This window comes from Mixophyes fleayi, chromosome 12, assembly GCF_038048845.1.
Source record: "Mixophyes fleayi isolate aMixFle1 chromosome 12, aMixFle1.hap1, whole genome shotgun sequence".
Lineage (NCBI taxonomy): Eukaryota > Metazoa > Chordata > Amphibia > Anura > Limnodynastidae > Mixophyes > Mixophyes fleayi.
The window spans coordinates 16,960,577-16,984,100 of NC_134413.1; the positions used below are offsets into that span (position 1 = coordinate 16,960,577).

A 23,524-nucleotide genomic window follows, 5' to 3' on the forward strand; every position below is an offset into this window, starting at 1 on the left:
CAACCAATCAGATTCTAGCTATCATTTTGTAGAAGGTACTAAATAAATGAAAGCTAGAATCTGATTGGTTGCTATAGGCAACTTCCCCACTTTTTCAAACCCGCAGCTTAGTAAATCTAGCCCATTGACTGCTTTCAGAATTCTAAGAAAGTACTTCATGATCTGCAAACAATTGGATCCACAGTAAAACCTTCAACGCCAGAAGTACTGCTTTCTAGTGTGGCACCTGTCTTTCAAGAGCCACAGGATTATTGATTGTCTTGGGGAGCACATTAGGCAATAGTGACTGGTATTGGATCATATGGTGCAATACAGGTTCATACAAGGTATTATAGTGGCATATTTTTTGCACATTGAAACATTTTAGCATAATGTAAATAATTCACTTTATGCTGCCATAAATTGACATTTGGCCAAAGCACGCCTGTCAGGTAGAATTTCACCATATTGTGCGCCATGTATAACATTTTAGCTACAATGGTTTGCTAATTCTATGTTTTGGTGGCACACAAGACTATGCAGTGGGAATCACACAATACAAAATAGAGTTCATGGGTCTTTGTTTATAGCTGCTTAGAGTAAACTACTTTATGATTTGCATTGAAAATTCAGCCACATATCCAGGCATGCATGCAATAGTGCATCTTGTTATAAGACTCCCCAATAACCACATCCTATGCTAAATTATTTGTTAGGAAAGCAAAAATGAAAATGCAGACTATTTTCACAATCTGTACATATAATTATAACATAAAATGCCTAGACACATGGACTGTGATGTGAGGCAAAGAACATAACTGCACTGAGTATTTAATATGGATTATATCATCACTCTATTCTCTCCATCTGCACAAGACAAAGCCGGCTACGTCATCACTCAGCGACCCGGAAGCGGCCAACCACGTGTATGACAGTGAGGGCAGCTGCGGCGTCTGCTGTAATCTGTTATCAATAGACGTCTGTATTGGGCATCAGACGCTTTGCAGGTAATTGTAGCTCTCTGATCTGTCTATATTTTGCTGTGTATTAAGTAACACGAGCAGAATCATCATGATGTGTTGATAATGATATTAAAATATATTTAATATTTTTTTATATTTATATTTTGTTTCACTCCAAGATATTCAATAAAATACATTTATTCACCTCTGACATTATTCCCGTTGTATCACAGCGTGAGTTTGGTATTTTAATTGCATATCCCTAAAGTCAGGTTTCAGCTTTCACTTCAGTAGAGGATTATATAGTATTGTTTAACAGAGGTTTATGTGCGTTTTATACAGTAGTTATCAAGCCACTCATTTACCTGCTGTAAAACCTGATTTGCAGGTACACTTTGCTGCTATTTGTCATACGATATTGTCTTGGCAGATCTTGGAGCACTACAATTGAATGAATTTGATTATAACATAGTTTTTTGCTATTTTATTAATCTCTTAAAAATATAAATGTATAAAACCCATTGAATAATTGGTAAGGCTTGTATTTAATATGCAGAAAAAGAGAAATGTTGGTACTTGTGAAATGCCAAATCAGGCTCCTCCTGCTGGCTGGCCCAATCAATTCAGTAAATAGTAGCGGTGAGGTTTGATACCAAATGAATTTAGATTATGTATGCTGGGTAATGGGGTATCCGCGGTTCACCTCCTTTCAGCTCGGGAGCTGATTGGTTTTTCTTCAGCCATGTTGCTAGCTTTGTGCCGTAGGAGGATAAGTTTGGGGTGAACCGGTAGAGCTGGATTCTGAATAGCTATTGCTGATTGCGATCGTAATCACACTCCAGGTAACTATTATAACTGTCCATATGGGTGCGATTTAAGGTCGAGAGTTCCAGAGGGAAGGAGGACATGAACTACATGAGGCAAAACAGGACTTGCACAAGATAACCAAATCCTCAGTTGGATAACATTTGGGCGAAGTCTATGTTTTCAAGTGGCACCCATATAATTAACAAGTTCCACAGTTTTGTAGTGTAGTTGGTAAATATTTAAAAATAGATCAATTTCTGGGGACACAAATTTCCAAAGACAAACCTTCAATCAGAATTCTTGTGTGTTCCATCACAGGGACAGTAACACATTCTGTAAAGTAACAGTGTCAGTGGGCTGTATAAATAGTGACCTTTGCAGCAGTGGGTGAGGAAGTGTGGGGCTAATGCCTGTTTGTGACACATAATATAGGAGGCAGGTGCCCACCAGCAGCTGTAGTGCTATATATATATATATATATATATATATATATATATATATATATATATATATATATTACAGTTAATATATATTACAGTTAATATATTCAGTTGAGATGACTTGTTTGCATATATTGATACACTGTTACTTTTGTCCGTTTGGAAAACGATGACAAAATATTTAGCAATGCAAATTGTTTTTGTTTACACTTATCTACATGTATAGTCACAATTAGTAAAATATTACAAGTAGAGCCTGGAGTGCATGCTGTAATTCATAGCAATGGTAAGCTGACCCCATCCTATCTCATGAGTAGAGCTAGCCGTACCCCTCAGCCTCACGTCTGCACCTTCCTCGCCAGTGCCGTATGCACTTGTTCTGTTTTTATATGTGATTCAATTTGTGTACGATTATACTGGCACTGCAGAGTTTTATGGGGCGTGACAAATAACCATTGATGGTTCCTCAGTCACCTACACCTCAGTGGTAGTTTCATTCATTGTCTGTATTATCAGGGTGGGCTAACATGAGGGCTGAAGGGATGGGGTCACCCTTCTTTTTACCAGTCTGAGTCTACATGTTGTGACAGGTTTAATTAGCTAACCAGTCCTAGCTTTGAAAGCGACCTTTTCTAGTATTATATTAAAATGGTCAAGTCTGAACATGATCTGGGCTCATCGAGGCATGCTCATAATAATGTCTGTTACCCATGCGTATGGTCTCTCCGCTATCTAAGACCAGAATATACATTCCTGCTTATTCATGTGTCACAATGACACAGTATCATTCGTTATGTGGTTCTAGCCATCGTGCTATATCTCTAAAAGCATATAAAGAAATGAAACTAGCACAAATCAAAAGGTGATATGAGAGGTTATATTGAGGACACGTTACATAAACATTAGTATGACATTTCACTGGCTAAATTAAAGTCTTCACACATGTTTTACATATCCTGAAAGAGATTAATTCAGATCTATACACTATATGGACAAAAGTAATTGGACGCTTGACCATTACACCAACAGGGACTGTAATGACATTGTACTCAAATACATATACTTTAATATGGAGATGGTCCCCCTTTTGCAGTGATAACAGCTTCCACTCTTCTTGGAAGGCTTTCCACAAGATGTTGGAGTGTTTCTGTGGGAATTTGTGCCCATTCATTCTGTAGAGCATTTATGAGGTCAGGCACTGATGTTGGACGAGAAGTCCTGGCTCACAATCCCCGTTCCAGTTCATCCCAAAGGTGTTAGATGAGGTTGAGGTCAGGGCTCTGTGCGGGCCAGTCAAGTTGTTCCACACCAAACTCATCAAACCATGTCTTTGTAGTCCTTGCTTTGTGCACTGGGGCACAGTCATGTTGGAATAGAAAAGGGCCTTCCCCAAACTGTTGCCACAAAGTTGGAAGCATAGTATTGTTCAAAATGACTTGGTATGGGGCAGCATTAAGATTAGTCTTCAATGGAGATAAGGGGCCTAGCCCTATCCCTGAAAAACAGCCCCATACCATTATCCCTCCTCCGCCAAACTTCACAGTTAGCATAATGCAGTCAGGCAGGTAACGTTCTCCCGGCATTCACAAAACTCAGACTCGCCCATCTGACTGCCAAACAGGGAAGCATGATTTGTCACTCCACAGTCCAGTGTCCGTGTGCTTTTCACCACTCCATCCGACGCTTGACATTGGTCTTGGTGATGTGAGGCTTCCATGCAGCTGCTCGGCCATGGAAACCCATTCCATTACACTCTCGCCTCAGTTTTTGTTCTTACAATAATGCCAGTCAAAGTTTAGAACTCCAGCTATGGAATCAGCAAAACATTGGCGACTTTTGCGCACCATGCGCCTTAGCAGTCGTTGATGCCACTCTGTGATTTTACGTGATCTTCCGCTTCGTGGCTGAGTTGCTGTTTTTCCTAAACGCTTCTACTTTCTAATAATGTCACTTACAGTTGACCGTGGAATATCCAGCAGGGATGAAATTTCACGAACCGTCTTATTGCAAAGGTGGCATCCTATCACAGTACCACGCTTGAAGTCACTGAGCTCTTCAGAACGACCCATTTTCCATAACAAAGTTTGTAAATGGAGACTGCATGGCTAGGTGCTTAATTTTATACATCTCTAGCAACAGGTCTGATTGCAACACCTCAATTCAACAATTAACAGGTGTGGCCAAATACTTTTGTACATATGGTGTATTTACGTTTGCCATTTAAAATGTATCCTTTTGATAACTGATCACCATATAAATCCTTCTAACCTAAACTGTCCATTAGTTATAATTAGAGCTTCTGGTTTTAATTTGTTTGTTTTTGGTGGAGGGGATTTGATGTTTTAGTATTTCTGAGTTTTCTGTTGCAAACAATCTGTGCCAGTGGACAGGATGCCTGGGACAGACCACACTACATTTTAAAACATGAATTACTGATCGGTCTGCTGAATACGCCCCATCTACTAAAGTTGTTATTTATTTTAAGGTTCACCAGGCTGATCGCCAGCATGAGTTTTGAGGAATACAGGGAGCTCATACAAGACGGGGACACGGCCATCATCTTTCTGGGTCACGACTCCATGTTTCCAGCCGTCATCCAGCATGGAGGCCAGACGCAAACCAAATACGGAGTTCTCAGACATTCCACTGACTTGATAGGAAAAAAGTATGGCTCCAAGGTGACCTGCAGCAAAGGAGGATGGGTATACATTTTGTATCCGACCCCGGAGTTATGGACCATGAACCTTCCTCACCGCACTCAAATTCTTTATTCTACTGACATTTCCATGATCACTATGATGCTGGAGATAAAACCGGGATCTGTGGTCTGTGAATCAGGTAATGATGTTTTAATACGGGTACATTTCCAAAAGGTTATGCTGTTGTCTCGCTCCCATCTTTCTATATTACTGGGCTCACTGCAGTAATCAGCAGTATTTCCTGCTAAGCTTCTGTGCTCTTCTGTCTTGGAAGTGCAGACGTGCGACATTAACTTTTACTGTCCTGAAACCGAAACGCTACGTCGTGTGGACCCAAAGCAACTAATCAAAAAACGTTTGTACATTGTTTGACAAACAATCACTTTAGATAGTCCTAACCGCTTGTATGGTCAAACAAATGACAACTTTATTTCCTATTTAAACCGCACATTGTGATGTTTTTAAATGGCATACTGCTGGGCTTCTCTAGGCATTTGTAGAACAAATAGCAATCGTGATTATAAATGCTCTCTTATGTTGTCTTGAAATATAATTCATTTATAGCTGGTGCCTGATCATGCTATCCGTGGAAGGATTTTATTAGAGCATTCTACAAATAAGTTAATTTAATTAGGAATGTCAGATTGTTTTACAATAAGGAGAAATGAGAGTGATTTAACAATAGATATATAAAATACTGGAAGGCAAGAAATTGTTGCACGCCTTCAGCCTAATTCCATCTTAACACCACTGGATCAGGGGCGTAGATCTAAAGAACAGAACAGCTCATTCCGATAACGCCCAAAAAATAATAATTTGCATCCTCTCTTTATAAATGAGTCTGTTGTAATTGTGCAAAGAGACAAGGTCATTAATCAATTTTTTTTTATTATTAATGATGAGTTTGTTATTGCAATTGTGGTTTTATGCAGTTAGCAATTAATCAGTACCCAATATTATTATATGTTGCTCAGCTGTCCCGTGCATGCTTTGCCTATGGATTTCTACAGTCCTAGCTCATTGCAAGCTCCTGTCTCCTGTTCTGCTCTGTCAGTGCCGTAATGCACCTTCTGCATATTTGATTTTGATAATGGTCTGGCGCTCACAAGCCTCTTTGTAAGCCGATGTTCACAAAGCTTAGTCAGGACATGTGATCTGCGCGGCGCTGGAGGTCACAGATGGTATGTCAGCAGAAGAACGTTTTATTGGGAGAATCGGCAGTCTGCTTCGCTCCTTCAGCTGTGTAACCTCTCTTAACCCCTGCTCTGCTGGTGAAGCTGGTAAACGCAGCTCTTGGTGATTAGCTTTGATGTGACATCATATCTTCTAATATTTGTACAGTCCTTGTAAGTTATGACAATGTCACAGTCCCTCTTGTGTGTGGAAAATTCCATAAGTGATCTACATCTATGATGTAGGAATAGTGCTTTTTTGTTTGTTTATTTTGGGTAAAAATACTATTCCCATTTTCCCAGAGTGAAGTACAGGAGTTCTGTGTATTGAGATCCTTGGTTTTATTAATTGCTGGGGGGGGGGGGTAAATGTATCAAGCTGCGGGTTTGATAAAGTGGAGATGTTGACTATAGCAATCAATCAGATTCTAGTTATCATTTATTTAGTACATTCTACAAAATGACAGCTAGAATCTGATTGGGGATGTTGCCTATAGCAACCAATCAGATTCTAGCTATCATTTTGTAGAATGTACTTGATAAATAATAACTAGAATCTGATTGGTTACTATAGTCAACATCTCCACTTTTTCAAACCCGCAGCTTGATACATTTCCAACACTGCACTTAATTTGAACACTCGGCTAATTCTTAGTTGCTCCAGTTTGAAAAATTGGGAGGTCCTTCGGGTGGTTAAATAGCAGTAATGTCTCCAGCACTCAGACCCTCCCAGATGTGGTAGCGCCACAATTATGCACAGTAAGAGAAGAGTCAAGTATCGGTGGGATTTATAAGAAGAGATGCAATAACCCTGTGTTATTTGCAGTTTATATACAGGAAATATAATATTTCTAATTTAGAATTATATACTTATCTTTTTTTTTTTTTTTGTGTCTTTTTTTGGGGCTACATGAAAATAACTGTTCTTACAGCTTTTGACTCCTGTGGATGAGACCTGCCATCTCACCTAATTATTTATTCTTCAGGCCAAAATACAGATCACATAACTCAGAAATCTGGCCTTCCAGTGGACGGCCAGTCTCCCACCCTCAAATCATCAAACGTAATAAAAATGTTGTTTACAAGAGAAAAGTGCCTGGGGCTTTTCCACAGGTCACGTTGTTCACCTCGTAGTACGTTTTTCAGGGAGCTATAAGACTCGCTCATGTCCAAAATGTGGTCGACTTGAGGTGAACCTCTGTTTTTGGAGAAGTTCTTGTTTTACAAAATGTTTGAGGCTAGTAAAGCAGTACACGGTGTCTTACCTGGTTAGCGATGTCCTGTTTGCCCCTGAAAAAGCTATATTTGGATTACTGTAATATTCATGTCTAGCTACAGTAACTATGATTAGTGGCAAGAAAACCAATATTTCAAACATGGATACACCCTTTGTTCCCCCAGCTTTACTGCTTAACAGATATTGTATTTTATATTCCTCATAAAACTTGTATAAGCTAAACTGCATAAGGAAAACATTTCGGTTTTTAGAAAGTTTTATTAAAAATGTCAACACCATGCAAGTATCTAGGTAGGTATTTTAGATCGACCAAAGGCAATCCACCTGTATTCCAAGACTGAACATGGTGAATTCTCACTGTGGCATCAACTCGTACCCTAAGCGGTATGTATGCGTTGTAGGATAACCAGGAACTAGCTTTAGAACTTGATCCAAGCTTAGCCCTGTTTATTTTGAGGTATTCATACACCAACCACAAATACTGTGTTTGTGTGTGTGTGTGTGTGTGTGTGTGTGTATTTTTCTTATGTTTTTGACGGGTTTGAATTACGTTATTACTGTTTAATCTCTTCAATAAAGGTAAGTGGAACACAGGAGGGAACTTGGTTCTTCTGGCTGCAGAAATTCCCCCAAACAGTATACGGACATGGTCATTAATCACGTTCTTTTTAAACCAGATGTAAAAAAGAAAAACCACGTATGAAGAAAAATGAATGACGGCTGCACATTGTACAGAGTATGTTTAAGTCAACAACCACTTACACGGTGTCAGTTGGTCATAACTGTAATAATGAAATTGAAATGAAACCCTTATAATATGACTACATTGACTCTTTAAGTGAAAGACTGTGGGTATATATTAACAGTTCGGATCAACCGATAAGAAGCACCTTAGGTAGTAGTTGGCTTTGTACTTATTATGCAACAAAAATCTCTCCTTTCCAAGTGCAAGTTTCAGATTCTTTTAATTTTCTTTTGCTAGTAAAAATTAATTTATATTTCCATGGCCAGACAATGACCCCACCGTCTGTGCATTTGTATTAGGATAGAGGAGTTGATTTTATTTGCAATATAAAATACCAGAATATTTTGGCAGGTTTATTTTGCTCATAGTAAAGTTAAACCACCCCTTCTCTTTATTATCAAAATCATTCTTTTATCGTGCATGTTGAAGGAGCATGGTTTCTGAGACAGGATCTAAAACGAAAACCACCTAAAATGCAACTTTGGTGCTGAAAATATTACCTATTGTTAATGTGTAAAAAAAAATAAAATAAATAAATCCAGCTACTAATCATTGACTGTTAGTTTGAATTCAACAAAATAAATCAGGGGCAGCATGATGGCTCAGTGGTTAGCACTTCTGCCTCACAGCACTGGGGTCATGAGTTCAATTCCCGACCATGGCCTTATCTGTGTGGAGTTTGTATATTCTCCCCGTGTTTGCGTGGGTTTCCTCCGGGTGCTCTGGTTTCCTCCCACACTCCAAAAACATACTAGTAGGTTAATTGACTGCTACCAAAATTGACCCTAATCTCTCTCTCTCTCTCTCTGTCTGTGTATGTTATGGAATTTAGACTGTAAGCTCCAATAGGGCAGGGACTGATGTGAGTGAGTTCTCTGTACAGCGCTGCGGAATTGGTGGTGCTATATAAATAAATGGTGATGATAAATATAGAATTTCTTTGAAAGCACTTTTCCCTTTGCACTCCTTTCTGTACAGACTAATAGATTTCACATAGAAAGCAGCAGTTGTATTAATCACAGTTTCTGTAACATGACACAGAATCCACCAGCCTGAATTCTCCAGAGTCACATTAAGCAGCACTTTGCTTGGCATTCAGCAGTCCGCATTAACATAGCACCTTGTGTCACTCGAGACATTGTTCTTGGAACAAGAGACAAAGGGCATCTGACAGGGCTCCATGTGTGCGTACGGCCCTGGGAGATCTTTCTCGCCACAAACTCACAAAACTGCCTATTTGTTTGTCTGCAAACAGCTATATTGTTTTCATCCATCCATTTAACCACTGCTGTATTGATTTATCGGTACCTGAGACTAGCAAACAAAAATGTCAGCCTTGCCTGTTCTTGACGGGACTGTTGCTAATGTATAAATTATCCATTCCCGTAAAATAAATAGAGGAGAGATTAACCGCTCGATTTCCCTTGCAAGGATTTAACAGCCCTTCCCTGTTCTTCAAAAAATAAATACATATTTAATCATTAGTTATTCTTGCTTTGAACTTGGATTGGGTAATCCCGGTCTGGATTTGCAACTGAAGAAAGGATAATCCATCAGCTAACACGTGAGGAAGAAAGAGAGGAGCCATGTTTGCTGCAAAATTCTAAGCTGGACTGTGATTGGAGCTAAAATGTTGTATTTTTGTGTCTGTGGAAACATTGGAAAGGATCTATGGTTCTACTAATTATCAGGAGGGGGGGAAGAGTTTTGCACAGAATTGTTCTTTGATTGTACTCTTAATGCCAGTGGCTCTAATATGCAAATAAGGGGGGGGGAGTGTCTGGTTCTGTAGCATTCTGTTATTGTAAAATTGAAAACCTGATACTTGGGGAGCTGTATCGGTATGCAGCATATCAATTTCCAAGAATGTAGAATACTGAGGCATGTGCCTATTGTATTGATGAGTTATTAGTGAATTGTTAGGTTGATTTTTCATGACTATAATTTCACAAAACATCCACGTCCAAATAAAAAATAAATAAATTAAAAACGAAATTTGTCTGAGGCTTCACGTTAAAAACATCAGGGTAGATTTATGTAAAACAAAAAGTCTAATGCATTTTGGACACTTTTTGTTATAACATTTTATGGGACTTTATGTCGGCTTTTCAGTGAGGTAAGGATAGTGTACGTCTGAGGGTAAATGTATCAAGCTGAGAGTTTTCCAGGGGGTTTAAAAATCTAATCAGATTCTAGCTATCATTTATTTAGTACATTTTACAAAATGACAGCTAGAATCTGGTTGCTATAGGCAACATCTCCACTTTTCAAACCCGCCGGAAAACTCTCAGCTTGATACATTTACCCTCTGGAGTTTTATATTGTCTTGTTTGTCCTCTCTTTAAATATTGCTGTGCATTATAAATCTGGCTTCGGACGTCCCGTCTCTTCTTAGAAACGTGTTAGAAGACCATTTTCCCTGGAGATAATGTAACCGTTTGTACTTTTAAGGGTAAACTGCATAATCTTCTCTCTTGAGCTCCCAAATTGTGTGGGATTGTGGTGGCAAGTTTATTATTAATATTTAGTAATATGAATAGGCATATTCTACTATAAATCTACTATATGAAATGGTATATTTAGGCATATATAGGCAGTGGTGGAAGTGGGGAGTATACGGTGGTACGCCATACTGGCACTTCTCTTATTACCGTCTTTGCGAAACTATCAACTTTCATTCCATTACATTTTCCAAATCGCCACGTCTAAGTTTCCACTTCGTCCACTGATCACAGGGAGACAAACGGATAGCTAGATGAGTGCGGGCCTGTAGTTCACACTAATGTACCTATTTGTGTCTAAGGTTATGACCTATTGTCCATAAGGCTCTAGGAGTACAAAACTGTTGCTGCATTGAATTCTGGGTAATCTGGCCCCCGTTTCACCCGCCGTGTTCTCTCTTTAGGTACAGGAAGTGGCTCTCTCTCCCATGCTATCATACGTACGGTGGCCCCCACGGGACATCTGTACACAGTGGAGTTCCATCAGCAGAGAGCCGAGAAAGCCACAGAGGAGTTCCAGCAGCACAAAGTGGGCCATCTGGTCACCGTAAAGAACCAGGATGTATGTAAGAATGGATTTGGAGTGTCTCACGTCGCTGATGCTGTTTTTCTGGACATACCATCCCCCTGGGAGGCGATTGGTCATGCCAAGGACGCTTTAAAGACTGAAGGTATGACCGTAAGCACATTGTACAGAGTGAACTTTGCCCCCTGTTGTACTGCACTGTGGAACATGTTGCCGTTTTATCAATATTCTTTTAGCATAATATTCGTGTATGCAGCCATTTTGTGGGCTAAGCAAATAGTTGAGAATGCAGCCTATTAGTTTAGCTAGAACTCATCATCATCATTTATTTATTTATATAGCGCCACTAATTCAGCAGCGCTGTACAGAAAATTCATTCACATCAGTCCTTGCCCCATAGGAGCTTACAGTCTTAATTCTCTAACACACAGACTAGGGTCAATTTGATAGCAGCCAATTAACAGCTGCCTTAAAGCTTAGAAATTCTGGATAAATAGATCCTTGGCTCACAGGACTATAGCCAATCGCTGGGGGGGGACAGTTCTAGAATCTGGTGGACCCATAACTGCAGGAAAAGGTGCTGTAACCATAGCAGCAGTCACTCTGCGTTACTCTAGCAGACAGCACGGCAGACGAGAGGTTACTGTATTCCTTGTTTGGGATTATTTTCTAATCTTGACTCCTGTCTCTGTATTCTAGTACCAGCCTCCTCCCCCCTCACCCACATGTAGGAATCAATGACGGGTACAGAGCAGCTGGTCAGCTCTGCAAACAGCGTTGTCTAATATTGGATGGAATTGTGGTCTGAGGATTGGGGAGGTTCAAATATGTGTTAGAACGTTGAATCCACTTACTGTTCTGCAGGATTAAACCTTGATGCATCCTATGACCGACAGACAGTAAATTACACGTTCGCCCTCATTTGATGTTCCTCTCGGTGATCTGCACCTGATAAAATGAACCCAGACAGGCTTGCGCTCCTGAACACCTTTGTTATTTCAGGATTTATTTATTTTTTAAATCACTTATAAAGCTGCCCCCTTTTCTTTAACTGATTAAATGTCGCAGCTATTTATTGCACTACAAATTTAATCTGAGTATTTAAAGTTAATTAACAAGTTTGCCTCCAATACGGTGGTTTCTTATGCAATAACAGGTGGTCTACCAACACTTTCTGCTGCGTGAGTCTTTGCTTGATTCAACCCCCTCCAACCGCCACAGGGAAAAGCTACATGCCTGCAGACATTCATCTTATAGTGGGGGTCTGTCTTCTGTTTTTCACATCCAATAAGAAATTTTGGTGCTCTGAATATGCTCACTGGGCTCCCCCCCCTTCCCAAACATATATCCCATAATAAACACGATAGCTTATTGGGCAACACACCTCAGAGCTTGCATATATTTCAGAGGCTCCTCTGAGCTGGTTTATTGTAAGACAGACTTGCTAGCAGCCTTGGATAGCACATTGCATGGCAAACAAAGAAATGTTGGGCCCAGTTCTGCGATAAGCGATATAACTAGTGCGCCATGCATAATACAGCTTAGTCGTAGTGTTGTAAAATACGTAAATGGTATGCCTAGGGGTCCCATTAATTCAGTATATTGTACATGCCTTGTGTAGCATATTACATACTGTATTGAAAACAGAGCTCGTTCTGGTGGCATGCATACGAAGCAGAGTCTTTTCAGATGACCAGTGACCCCGTTTTTTAAAAATAGACTGGCTTTTACAATGTATCTTGTGCATATAAGCCGGAAAAATCCTGTGTGCATAGAATAAATTCAGCGTAGGAGTTAAACCGTTTTAGAAGGATAAACGTTCCATTAGCGGAATGTTTGCATTTATTTTATAACCAGCAGATGCTGCCGCCTTTACCTTGTTAACCTTAGATCCCATGGTATGGTAACGTAGTTACAGTATTCTCTGTGACCTGCTTAGGGCTGCATGTTGCTCTGTGACGATCTGGTGCATTAGATCACATTGTACATGGATGTAGGACTGCAGTTTTATGGCTCAGTTCAGATAACGTAGAGTAAGTACGTTTACCAGGTTTCCAACCTGCTGTAACAGATATCATGCAAACCTTGCATAGTTTGCAGCGAAAACGGTTGTTCTCTCTATTTTGATTTATCTACCTTGTCTGTTCGGTGGCTCTTCCCCAAATTTACAACCTTTTCTGTGCAGCTAAAATGGTTCAGTCGTCCCTGCGGTCTCTGGTTTTGCTCTAGACTCCCTCTTGATTAATGACTCCCAGTATTCGTCTTCTCTCTCTCTGGCATTTGACCTTTTTTACTGTAGCTATGCAGAATCCCTCCAAATTAATTCCTTATCAATCTTGCTAATTAGCTACAGTTAAAACATTGAAAAAAAAAAAAAATTGGCTTACTTTTTATGTTCCGGCACCCAAGAGTTGGAGCTCTGTTCTGGCTTCCTTACGTACTGGTGGGGTTGTAGAATGTTATGTCCCAGTCTTAAGCAGTGTGGACAGATTGTGCCGAAAGTGAGCATGTGAGCATTCATCCCCTCCTCTCTAACATTGTGATGTATGGTAAGCCACCATATAGTCCTATGCTTACCCTGTGTATGAACCCACCAATCTGTAGTCTGTTCGGATCACTTCTGTTACCTAGGAGGCAACAAGCCAATCACTAAATGCCTGGCATCTGAATTGCCCTTGTTTCATGTTTTAATAATTGTAATTTCTTTTCTAATGCTCACTGTTGCATATTACCACACAATGGGGCATATTCAATTGTCCGGATTCCCCGCCGCGTTAAAATTACTACCGTTATTACGGTAATAGTTAGCTGGATTTCAGCTCGCGGCTCAGGATAACTTAATGTAAAGTGCATGTAAAGGTTCAACCTGTGATTTGTATAGTATAGGAAGAACGCTACAGGCCGGTACAGAGAACCACTTGGAGCCTCTCACTTTATCTATTGCCTATGCCATTTCCAGTATCTTGACTTCAGTTGCGGAGAACTTTGAGACATATGAACATACATATGCGGCTATTTGTAAAAATCTGTTCCCATGTGTCCTAATCTCCTGTTTTTTTTTGCCTCCATAATAATGCTGGCCGCCTATGGGGCAGTCCTGCCACTCAGCCCCAGTGCAAATTATTATTATTGTATATTTGTAAGGCACCACAGTGCTCCGTAGCGCTGTACAGTAGTGAAAACAGGACGTACAAGGCAGACAAAATAAACGCAGACATGAAAACAAAGGGTAGAGGACCCCGGTCATTAGAGAGCTTACATTCTAAGTGGAAGAGGGCACAGCTGAAACAAGAGGAGCGAGTGTGGCTCAGAGTGGAGATTGGGACAGCTGTGAGGGTGTATTAGTGTGAGTAGTATAGGTTGGAGTAGGGTAAGCTCTAATAAAGAGATGGATTTTCAGAGAGCGTCTAAAGATTTGAAGGCTGTGGGAAAGCCTGATTGGGTGTGGTAGGGAATTCCATAAGTAGGGAGCAGCACGGGAGAAGTCTTGTAGGCGGGAGTGAGAGGTGGTTACCGGAGATGAGACAAGGCACAGGTCAGAGATAGATCTAAGAGGGCGGGAGGGAGAGTATTTTGATATGAGATTTGAGATATATGCAGGGGTAGTGTTGTTAAAGGCTTTGTAGGTAATTGTGAGTAATTTGATTCTGGAGGACACAGGGAGCCAGTGTAGGGATTTGCAAAGGGGTGCAGCAGATGTGGATCGGTGAGAGAGGAAGATCAGTCTTAACAGGATCCATGGACACACTGGATGAGATTCCCCCCCTCATTCAGCTGGACCTCTTACGTTGTCATTAAAGCCCAGTGTCATAGACAGGACAATTCATTTCAGTGCCTTGTTGCAGCTATTCAGAAGTGACCCACCCCCCAAAAAAATGCATAAACACAATTTTCAGCGACACAATTGGGGTTTAAATGTTTGATTAACTTTTCAATACAGAATATTTAGAACTGTGAGGTTTAAAACATGTTACCAACCATATATAAATGAAACAACGGTGGCATACGCATTACACGTAAAACAACAACATTGCACAATATTTTACACCGTTGTTAACAGCAAACTTCAATTTTCAAATGCAAAACAAACAAACAAAACACTGCATCATAACATCTCCTGAGGCTGCTGCTGATGATTGATGACCAGAAGTAGAAGTAGTCAATCACTGTCACTTATTGTGCTCTGTTGTAGCCTGTATGCAGCTCCTGGTGGGCTGACTGCCCTTGGGTGCTGTTTGGCACTGGTGCTGTGGCACTACAGACTGGTGGGAGTGGAACACTAGGACATGGGTAGTCTGGATGGCACTGAATGTCTGAAACCAACGCCAGCAGCAAGAAAATGACCGCTTCCTTTCGTCTCCATTATGCTGCTGTGTATCGTGAGACTGCCACAAACATTGTGTAAATTTTGCACATAGCCGATCTAAAAATGGACCATATTACCTGCGTTTAAATGAACTCCCCAAACGGTTTCCTCTGCACCTGGGCCCCCTGGTCCACACAGTTTAGAGCACCCCTCAGCTGTTACAATACAATCTGTAGTGACCCCTTCTTAGCCAGTGTCTGATTTGATCCCTCTAGTCCCTAATCTCCCTTTTGCCATCACCTAGAGCCGCTGGCAGCTGCCTAGCATTCAGTCCTGTGAATTGCACTTTCGAAAATGTGGTTTTGATAATATTGTAGTTACTTCTAATAATATATCTCTACTTTTGAATATTTGGTGCATCATTCACGTAATGTACTCAAAATCGGATGCACGTTTATCTCCCCTATACTTTAATATTATTTTTATTTTCTGTATTCCTTCTCCCCAGTTCCCCTCTAATCTCAATTTTTTTTTTAAGTGATCTCAAATAACATTTTCTTTCTTTTACTTTCATTCATTTATCTGAAAATAAGAAAATAAACTACTGTGGCCCATTACTCGGCGTCTGACACAAATGCCTCTCTTGCCCCACCTCTGCCTGGTGTGGTCGGACAATAATGGTCACCTTCCGACTCCTTTTCTCAACGTGTCCAGTAACGACCCCAGTTTAGATAAGATGGTATCGTGCATTGGGCACAGCTTGGGTCTGCACGTGCTGCAATATCTAGTCCATTGCCCGATAGATTAACATACCTAACGGACATGGTTTCCTATAACTGTCTTACTGTATGTGTTACCTAATAGACAAAGGTTATGTCGCACCAATGAACAAGAGTAACTCCTCTTTTATTACTTTGAAAGATGATATTTATTTCCTATATGTACAGAGGGTGCACCAGCCATCGATAGATAATGTAAACCAGAAACAGAAAGAAATGGCCTGGGTGCACAGTACTCTTGCTTATTTTAAAGTTGGAGATAGAGAGGTATATAAAACTTAACTTTTATTTATTATAAACAAAAAAGCGAAATAAATCCGACTATCCTCATTTAAAAACAATTGTGTGTGTTTAAAATCCACTGATAGAGTGATTCTGCCTCTTATTTTATAAGGGATTGATCATAGGTAGTATCATAAAGGAATTTGCTAATATAATATGGTATGATAGTGCTGCATAAGAGATTGTCTATCTGTACACTATTATAAATAGATCCCGGTATAATAACCACTTAAATTGCAGCAGATTGCAGATACGTATAGATGGGTATAGGCAAATTCTGCTATAGAGAAACCTTCTCTTATAATACAACAATGTGTCTTGCTATCTACCTATCTATTGCTCCTTCTCACTTTGGGTCTAACGGAGCGGTATGCAGCGATATTCCTGAACGTGTCTTGCTAACTATTGCTCCTTCTAGCTTGGGGTATATTGGAGCAGTTAAGACCAGAAATTCCCTGCAATATAGAGAGGCAAGCACTAGATCAGCGGATGTGTTACCTAGGAAGAAGCAAGGGGCTGTTATGGACGGTACCTGTTCTATTTATGAGTTGTCTATTTTCGATTCATTTATATCTTTTATAGTTCAGTGATAAATGCGAACTTGACAATTGCGTATCATGAGAGATGCAGGCAGAAGGCACCGCTGATAGTCAGTGTTAATCTTCTCACCAGTCTTCACATATTTCCTGGGGTGTTTTGAATCTTTCTATGCTGTGAAAATGAATGGGCAATTTGACATTTTTAACACTTGTTCAGCTCTTGAGATACGTGCACAGCAGACCTCTTGGAATGGGCAGATCTAATGCTGTTTATTTTTTTAGTTTTTTTGGCTATTAAACAGGAAATTGTCTGTCGCTCTCGCTAGGTGTAGTCTTGGCCGCTGAGAGAACATTGTGTTGCTTGTGTAACTGGCCCTGTCATTGTGAAACATAAATAAATAGACGTACATGGCAGTCGCTGTCTGACTCTCTAATCGTTCTCTCTGCAGCTCCCTGCAGACACACTTGTCACCTCGGGGTGATATCTGCTTGATGGGTACAATGTCTGAGCTGTCTGTAGGGTGCTCAGGCTGGAGAGCATCCGCTGAAAGCATCATTGATACCTGGAGACCCTGCAGCTAGTAGACAGTTGTGAAGGACGTATCGACGGCTAAAGAGTTACTGATTTATTTAGATAAAGGTCAGACGTGTAGGGTTAATATTCTGCAGTCTTCATATTACACTTGTTTTCTAGTTGCCATGTTAAGCCGTGTACATGTGATTGAGGGGAGGTAAAGGGGGTTTATATTCTTCTCAGTGGTTGTGTAGTTCTCCGTTGGTGATAGTAAACAGTCCCCTTAAAGGGACAACATCATGACCATAAACATTTTGTAATTTTAAATGTGTGTTTTAGACATAACCTTTAATAACATATTGGGTAATAGCTATTTTGGGTGGATGTGGTTTGTTTACAATAGGTCTCGTTGTTTAGAGGTTTTGTTATTGTAACTGCAGTTGTTTTTATTTGTATTATTCTATTGCTTCTATTTCCGAATGTCCGTCAAGTTTTGCTATTCTGTACACTAGACCTAGACGGGTGGGGTACGTTATTCCGACACAGCGAGGCTCAGGTTTTTACACACACACACACACACTCACACTCTCCCCACACACACACACTCACACTCTCCCCACACACACACACTCACACTCTCCCCCCACCTGCTGGGCTTCCCTCTGCTCCTGCAGCAGGTCTTTCCTCTCCCTACCCCAGGGCATTATTTCTTGTCTTCCTCCCCCCGACCTTTAGCAGCATATTTCCTGCACAGTTCTCACCTGTCCTCCTTAGTGTGTGTCACGTTACTTATCCCTGCAGTTGACAGTCTAGCAGTGAATCAGTCTGCCACAGTGAGAGTGGAAGACTGATTCACTGCCAGGACAAATGCATGCTGACTTGGGACAAAGTGACAGAAATGCTGCTGTACTGCTCATGTACTGGTTCCCCAATATATATGATCTGTGGCCCACGTGATGTATATCACTGCACAACTAGACCAAGTCTTGTGTTTTTTTTATCACCAAGTTGCTCTGCTATCTGCCCAGTGCTTACTAGTGTGAGCTTGATAATAGCCCAGTTCCTTTATCCTTGTTGCTTGCACTTCAAGAAACGGGTCTTGGACTTTGCCTGCAGTATTTCAGTCATCGTTATATGACCCAAGACAGCTGACTTGTGCAGAGAGAACGGGATATGTTGTAGTTCAGATACTTTATCTTCCAAGAACACAGACTATGCGTTTTTTGTATATGATAAAAGATTGTTACTATTTGACCATAGCGACAAAATCTGATTCATATAGACTCCTGCAAAGAACAACTCAATACTTAATTTCTTTTGTCTCAATTCAACCAGATTTCTTATTAATCTTGAAGGTCATTCTAAAATCTGTTGAAAATAGCATATAGATTAAATCAAACTGACGTTAACTTGGAGAACTACAGAATCCGTATATATGAATGAAATCCATATTTGATTTAAAATTGTGAAAAAAAAAGCGCCTGGCTTTAAAAAGCAGATATATCTGGATCAAATAACTTTAATTATATAAAGTACATGCGTTTATATATAGGACTTTGACGTCATATCTGAGTCATGATGATGTGAATATCCTTGTGCTTAAATATAACAACTTAGTATTTAGTGTTTTATTAAAGGTTACTTTCAGTTTCAGCTCCAGCGGAACCATGAGAATTGATTAAATAAGGATTGGTAAGATGGTTCTAGAACAACAGGATTCCATGTCTGGGGCCTGTTTAGAGGGTGAAACCATCCACTGGAATTATTCTCAGTGGATGCCTACATTTCTCTTCATACAATTCAAGACAAAGATCCCATTGTGTTGTGATATTTAAATGAATGGGACATTTCCTACACATCTTGTAGCTGACTAACGGTTGTCAGGCCATGGGGTGTCTTCTGGAAACTGTGACCCTGTAGTATTATTATTGTTTAGAAATATATTTATTTGGTGCTAAGCCTATGTATTCTTCTCCTTGTTTTGCGGACTTCAGTTCATTTGCTTCGTGTTGAGAATAAGGTTAATAAACAATAGCTGTAGTGTTTTTTGCAAACCCCTCAGATTTTTCAACACGTTTCAGCATTTCATCTACCCACCTACCTCTCTGAGGAAACGAGTGTCCCCGCTCGGTTCCTACGGTAACCATGTTTCTGCCAAGTATGAATTAGTCATTAATGATTAAAAGGAGAGCCCCACGTGAAGAATATTCTTCTTTGTTGCTTCATGTCAGTGTTACGGCAAGGAAAAAAAGCATCTGCCTGGAAGATTATTTGAGATAGGGCTATACTTTTCTCATCATAAAACAGCCAAACTGTACCTGTCCCCTACACTTGTGTCGCCACTGAGGCATGAGGTACTTTGTGTCTCAGAGGCGACGCTGGCAAATTGTATGGCGTCATTCTTATGAATATTGGGTTCTGCTCACAAAATGGCCGACTCCACTTAGTATAGTAGGCTGAAGTATGCCGATAGAGACAGAGAATTGGCAAATATCAATGAAATTAAACAAGAAACAGACGGTATCGACATACTTCGGCCTACTAAACAAATACAAAGGAGGCCATTTTGTGAATTCTGGCAGACGGAGACTCTTTCAGATTGTCTGTGGTATTGCATTGGGTCATTTACAGAACACATTTAGCCAGTTATATGTACAGAATTTCAACGTGTGTGGTGGCTTTTTTTTACGGCTTCTGCAAATGTCCGCTTGCATGGGCTTTGCCTACTGCAAAATACTGCCTGCTTTTCTTGGCGAATGTAGAGGTCAGGGGGTTTTGACCTCAGGAATAAGTTTAAAATCCCCTCTGCTAGTACGTTGAGGCTTTGTTCGTTTCCTAGGCCTCTACCTCATATTCTGCCCACTGTCCCTTTTTGTAAAACTGGTTTAGCCCAAAATACAATTTTATTAAAAATCTGCTCATTAAGCTCCATTGGAAATCCAGAGCTATTTAATTGGACATTGTATATGCTGATTCCGCCTAATAACATACCACATAATCATAAATTCTTGTCTCTCCCCCATTTTGGATTGCTGTAACACTAGTGATTTTCAGCAGGAGAGCAGAACTCTGATGTGCAAAACAATAATTCCTTTGATTAAAATACCGACAAATCTGCGGATTAAACTTTGATCAGAAGCTAATGCTAATAAGAGTGGAATCATCCAGCTCACTGCCGGCTCCTTTTTAAAATTGTTCAAAAGAGAATTTTTGTTAAAGGAAAATATATCTGCTGCTTTCACGGTTCAGATTTTACATCCGTTTATTTTATGCTTTAAAGCAGACGTAGGAAACTTGTGGCACTCCAGCTGTTGTGGAACTACAAGTTTCAGCAGTTTCGTTTGGCAAAGCATGATAGGAATTCTAGTATAGAGCAAAAAAGGTGCCTGAATGTTGTGTGTTTATACAATATATCTTCACTTTTGGTGAGGGCTGACGTTTTGGGGAAAAAATCTGACACACCAAAAATAGCCAAACAATATTCCTAGATATCTACAAATATTATAAAAATGTAAAAAAATTCCAATTGTTTTCACTCATATAATTGTTAATTGCTGGAGAGTGTTTATATTTTAATGTTGCAGATTCCTATTTAGGAAATTCTCTCTTTGACATTATTTTAGAAATACTGTTTTGCTGTTTTTTTGTTTTTTTGTTTGTTTTTTTATTTTTCGTTGTTTTTCTTTTTGCAATCCATATGCAAATTGTGTACAGTTTTACATGAGTTTGACCACCGGGGGCAGTATTTCCTTTTAGGGACTGTTTTTAATATGGCCATTACGTGGGTGGGACCAATATTCATGGGAAACCTAGTGACATCACCAAGAACCTTGCACAACAGTGATGTCACTGGTACTTCGGGCCTGATTCATTAAGGATCTTAAATGAAGAGGATTCTTATTTCAGTCTCCTGGACAAAACCATGTTACATTGCAAGGGGTGCAAATGAGTGTTCTGTTTTTCACATAAGTTAAATACTGCCTGTTTTTTCATGTAGCACACAAATATCAACTTTAAATTTCAGTGTACAAATAAGCTATCAAGTATTTGTGTGCTACATGAAAAAACAGTCAGTATTTAACTTATGTGCAAAACAGAATACTAATTTGCACCCCTTGCAATGTAACATGGTTTTGTCCAGGAGACTGAAATAAGAATCCTCTTCATTTAAGATCCTTAATGAATCAGGCCCTAAGTGAATTGTTGGCTGTATTCCCATGTAATGTACAGCCTGCAAAATGCTTGCTTCCACGTTGTGTAGGAACTTGGTGCACTTTAAGTTCATCTTTACAGAGCAACCGAAAAGACATTTGTTGCAAATATACAGAGAAATCTGAATATCTGCTGAAAAAAATAAGCTCCTATTCATAGAAAACTGAAACAAGCCCTTTTTATTTTTGTTCTGTTTTTTTTTTTTTCCATTTAGCAGGCACTAGATGTCTTTGGCTGTAGAATTCTTGCTAGGTCTGCTCATATTTATGAAGATTGGAGCACCACGTAGAATTACGATTTCTAAACCTGCTTTGCTTTCCAGTTCTGTTCTCTCAGCTGTTAAATTATTCCTTATCTGGTTGGTTTTGTATAGGATTCTAATTACCTTCTACCAATAGCTGCGTGGGCTGTAGATTTATTGCCGTGCTTCCCGAGAGAAGTAATCAAACACGCGTAACATCGTAAAGCCGTCCTGCGGCAAAGCGCAGAGCCGCTAGCAGTCAGGGAGCTGCGTCGCTTGTCAGTAAAGTGCTTTATCCCCATGATTTTTGTTTTTCTTGCAGGTGGGAGAGTCTGCTCCTTTTCGCCTTGTATTGAGCAGGTGCAGAGAACCTGTCTGGCCCTGACGGAACACGGATTCACCGAGATCAACACTCTGGAGATTCTCCTCCGTGCCTACGATGTCCGGACAGTCACTCTGCAGATCCCAGACTTTGGGACAGCTGCCGAAGATAAAGGAAGCTCACAGAGTAGTGATAAGACCAAGCAGGTCTCCGCTTTCCAGCAGGGAAGTGCGGTGTTTAAAAGTGGAGTTTCGGCCAGGGAATCCGTGGGTCATACTGGGTACTTGACCTTTGCCACCAAGAGTTTATTTTAAGTATTCCTCTAGGGAGGAAAAAAAAAATGAGTGCATATTGTACATCACTCATTAGAAAGCCCCATATATAGCCAGACCGGGCTAAAGAATGCATTTATGTAAACAGCACATCCACACTGGAATGGCAGAGTTTCCAGTGCGCCTTATCCTTTCTGCCAGAGAAGAACCATCACATCCATTTTTCAGTGTGTGTAAATAATAAACTTCTTTTCTTTTTTTAAATCGTGTCAGAGTTTGGCTGCAACTGGTCTAGGCCTTAAAAGATGTGATAACTCTTTCCCTCAGCGTCTGGTGTATTGAACAGTGTTAATGAGCACTGCACAGGACTGTACTACTCAACTGCTCAGCATTGTAACTCGCTGCTTTGTGTGCATTGGTCCACATTGTGCTGCTGTGCACTGCCGGGTATTATATCGATCTTTAATGTGCTAGACTGAACATCGCACAGCATTAAAGGTGATATTAAATGTTCAATTCCTTGTCGTCAGCTGGCAGAGCAGCAGAGGTTCTGGTGTCTGGCACGCAGAATCTGTAACGGGTAATGTTAGTGCTCTGGCACATTATGCGTGAAGAGCAATGTCTGGTTGGCTAGAACAGCAGTACAATCAGTGTTCTCGGAACGCAGTGTGTCAGAGAGCTGTGATTCATAATTCCCCTGCTGGGAGAGAGTGAGCCATTACAGAGGCGTAGTACACAACGCTGATGGCTGATCTGCACTACATAATGTTCTACTGACCATACAGCAGCATTGTAAGGGTCTTTTTCTAAGCTATACTGACCCTGCTTCACATTGTGCTTCTCGTTTCTGAAGCTTTAATGTACTGCAGGATATGGTACCAAGTTCTCCTAAATTGCTGGATACTATGGTGCTGAACATGTGCTGCATTATATGGTACTGTTCTGTGCTCTCGTACATACCGCTGCATTACACAGTACTGTTCTGTGCT

General features: G+C 40.3%; 1 protein-coding gene across 1 annotated transcript; it reads left to right on the plus strand.

Annotated features, from left to right (window-relative positions):
- Positions 1 to 867: 867 nt before the first annotated feature.
- Positions 868 to 22,799, plus strand: TRMT61A (tRNA methyltransferase 61A). The gene is made up of 4 exons (XM_075192998.1): positions 868 to 986; positions 4,674 to 5,026; positions 10,947 to 11,213; positions 22,264 to 22,799. The coding sequence occupies exons 2-4, from the start codon at positions 4,696 to 4,698 to the stop codon at positions 22,575 to 22,577; spliced, it is 912 nt and encodes a 303-aa protein (XP_075049099.1). The 5' UTR covers positions 868 to 986; positions 4,674 to 4,695; the 3' UTR covers positions 22,578 to 22,799.
- The last annotated feature ends 725 nt before the right edge of the window (positions 22,800 to 23,524 follow it).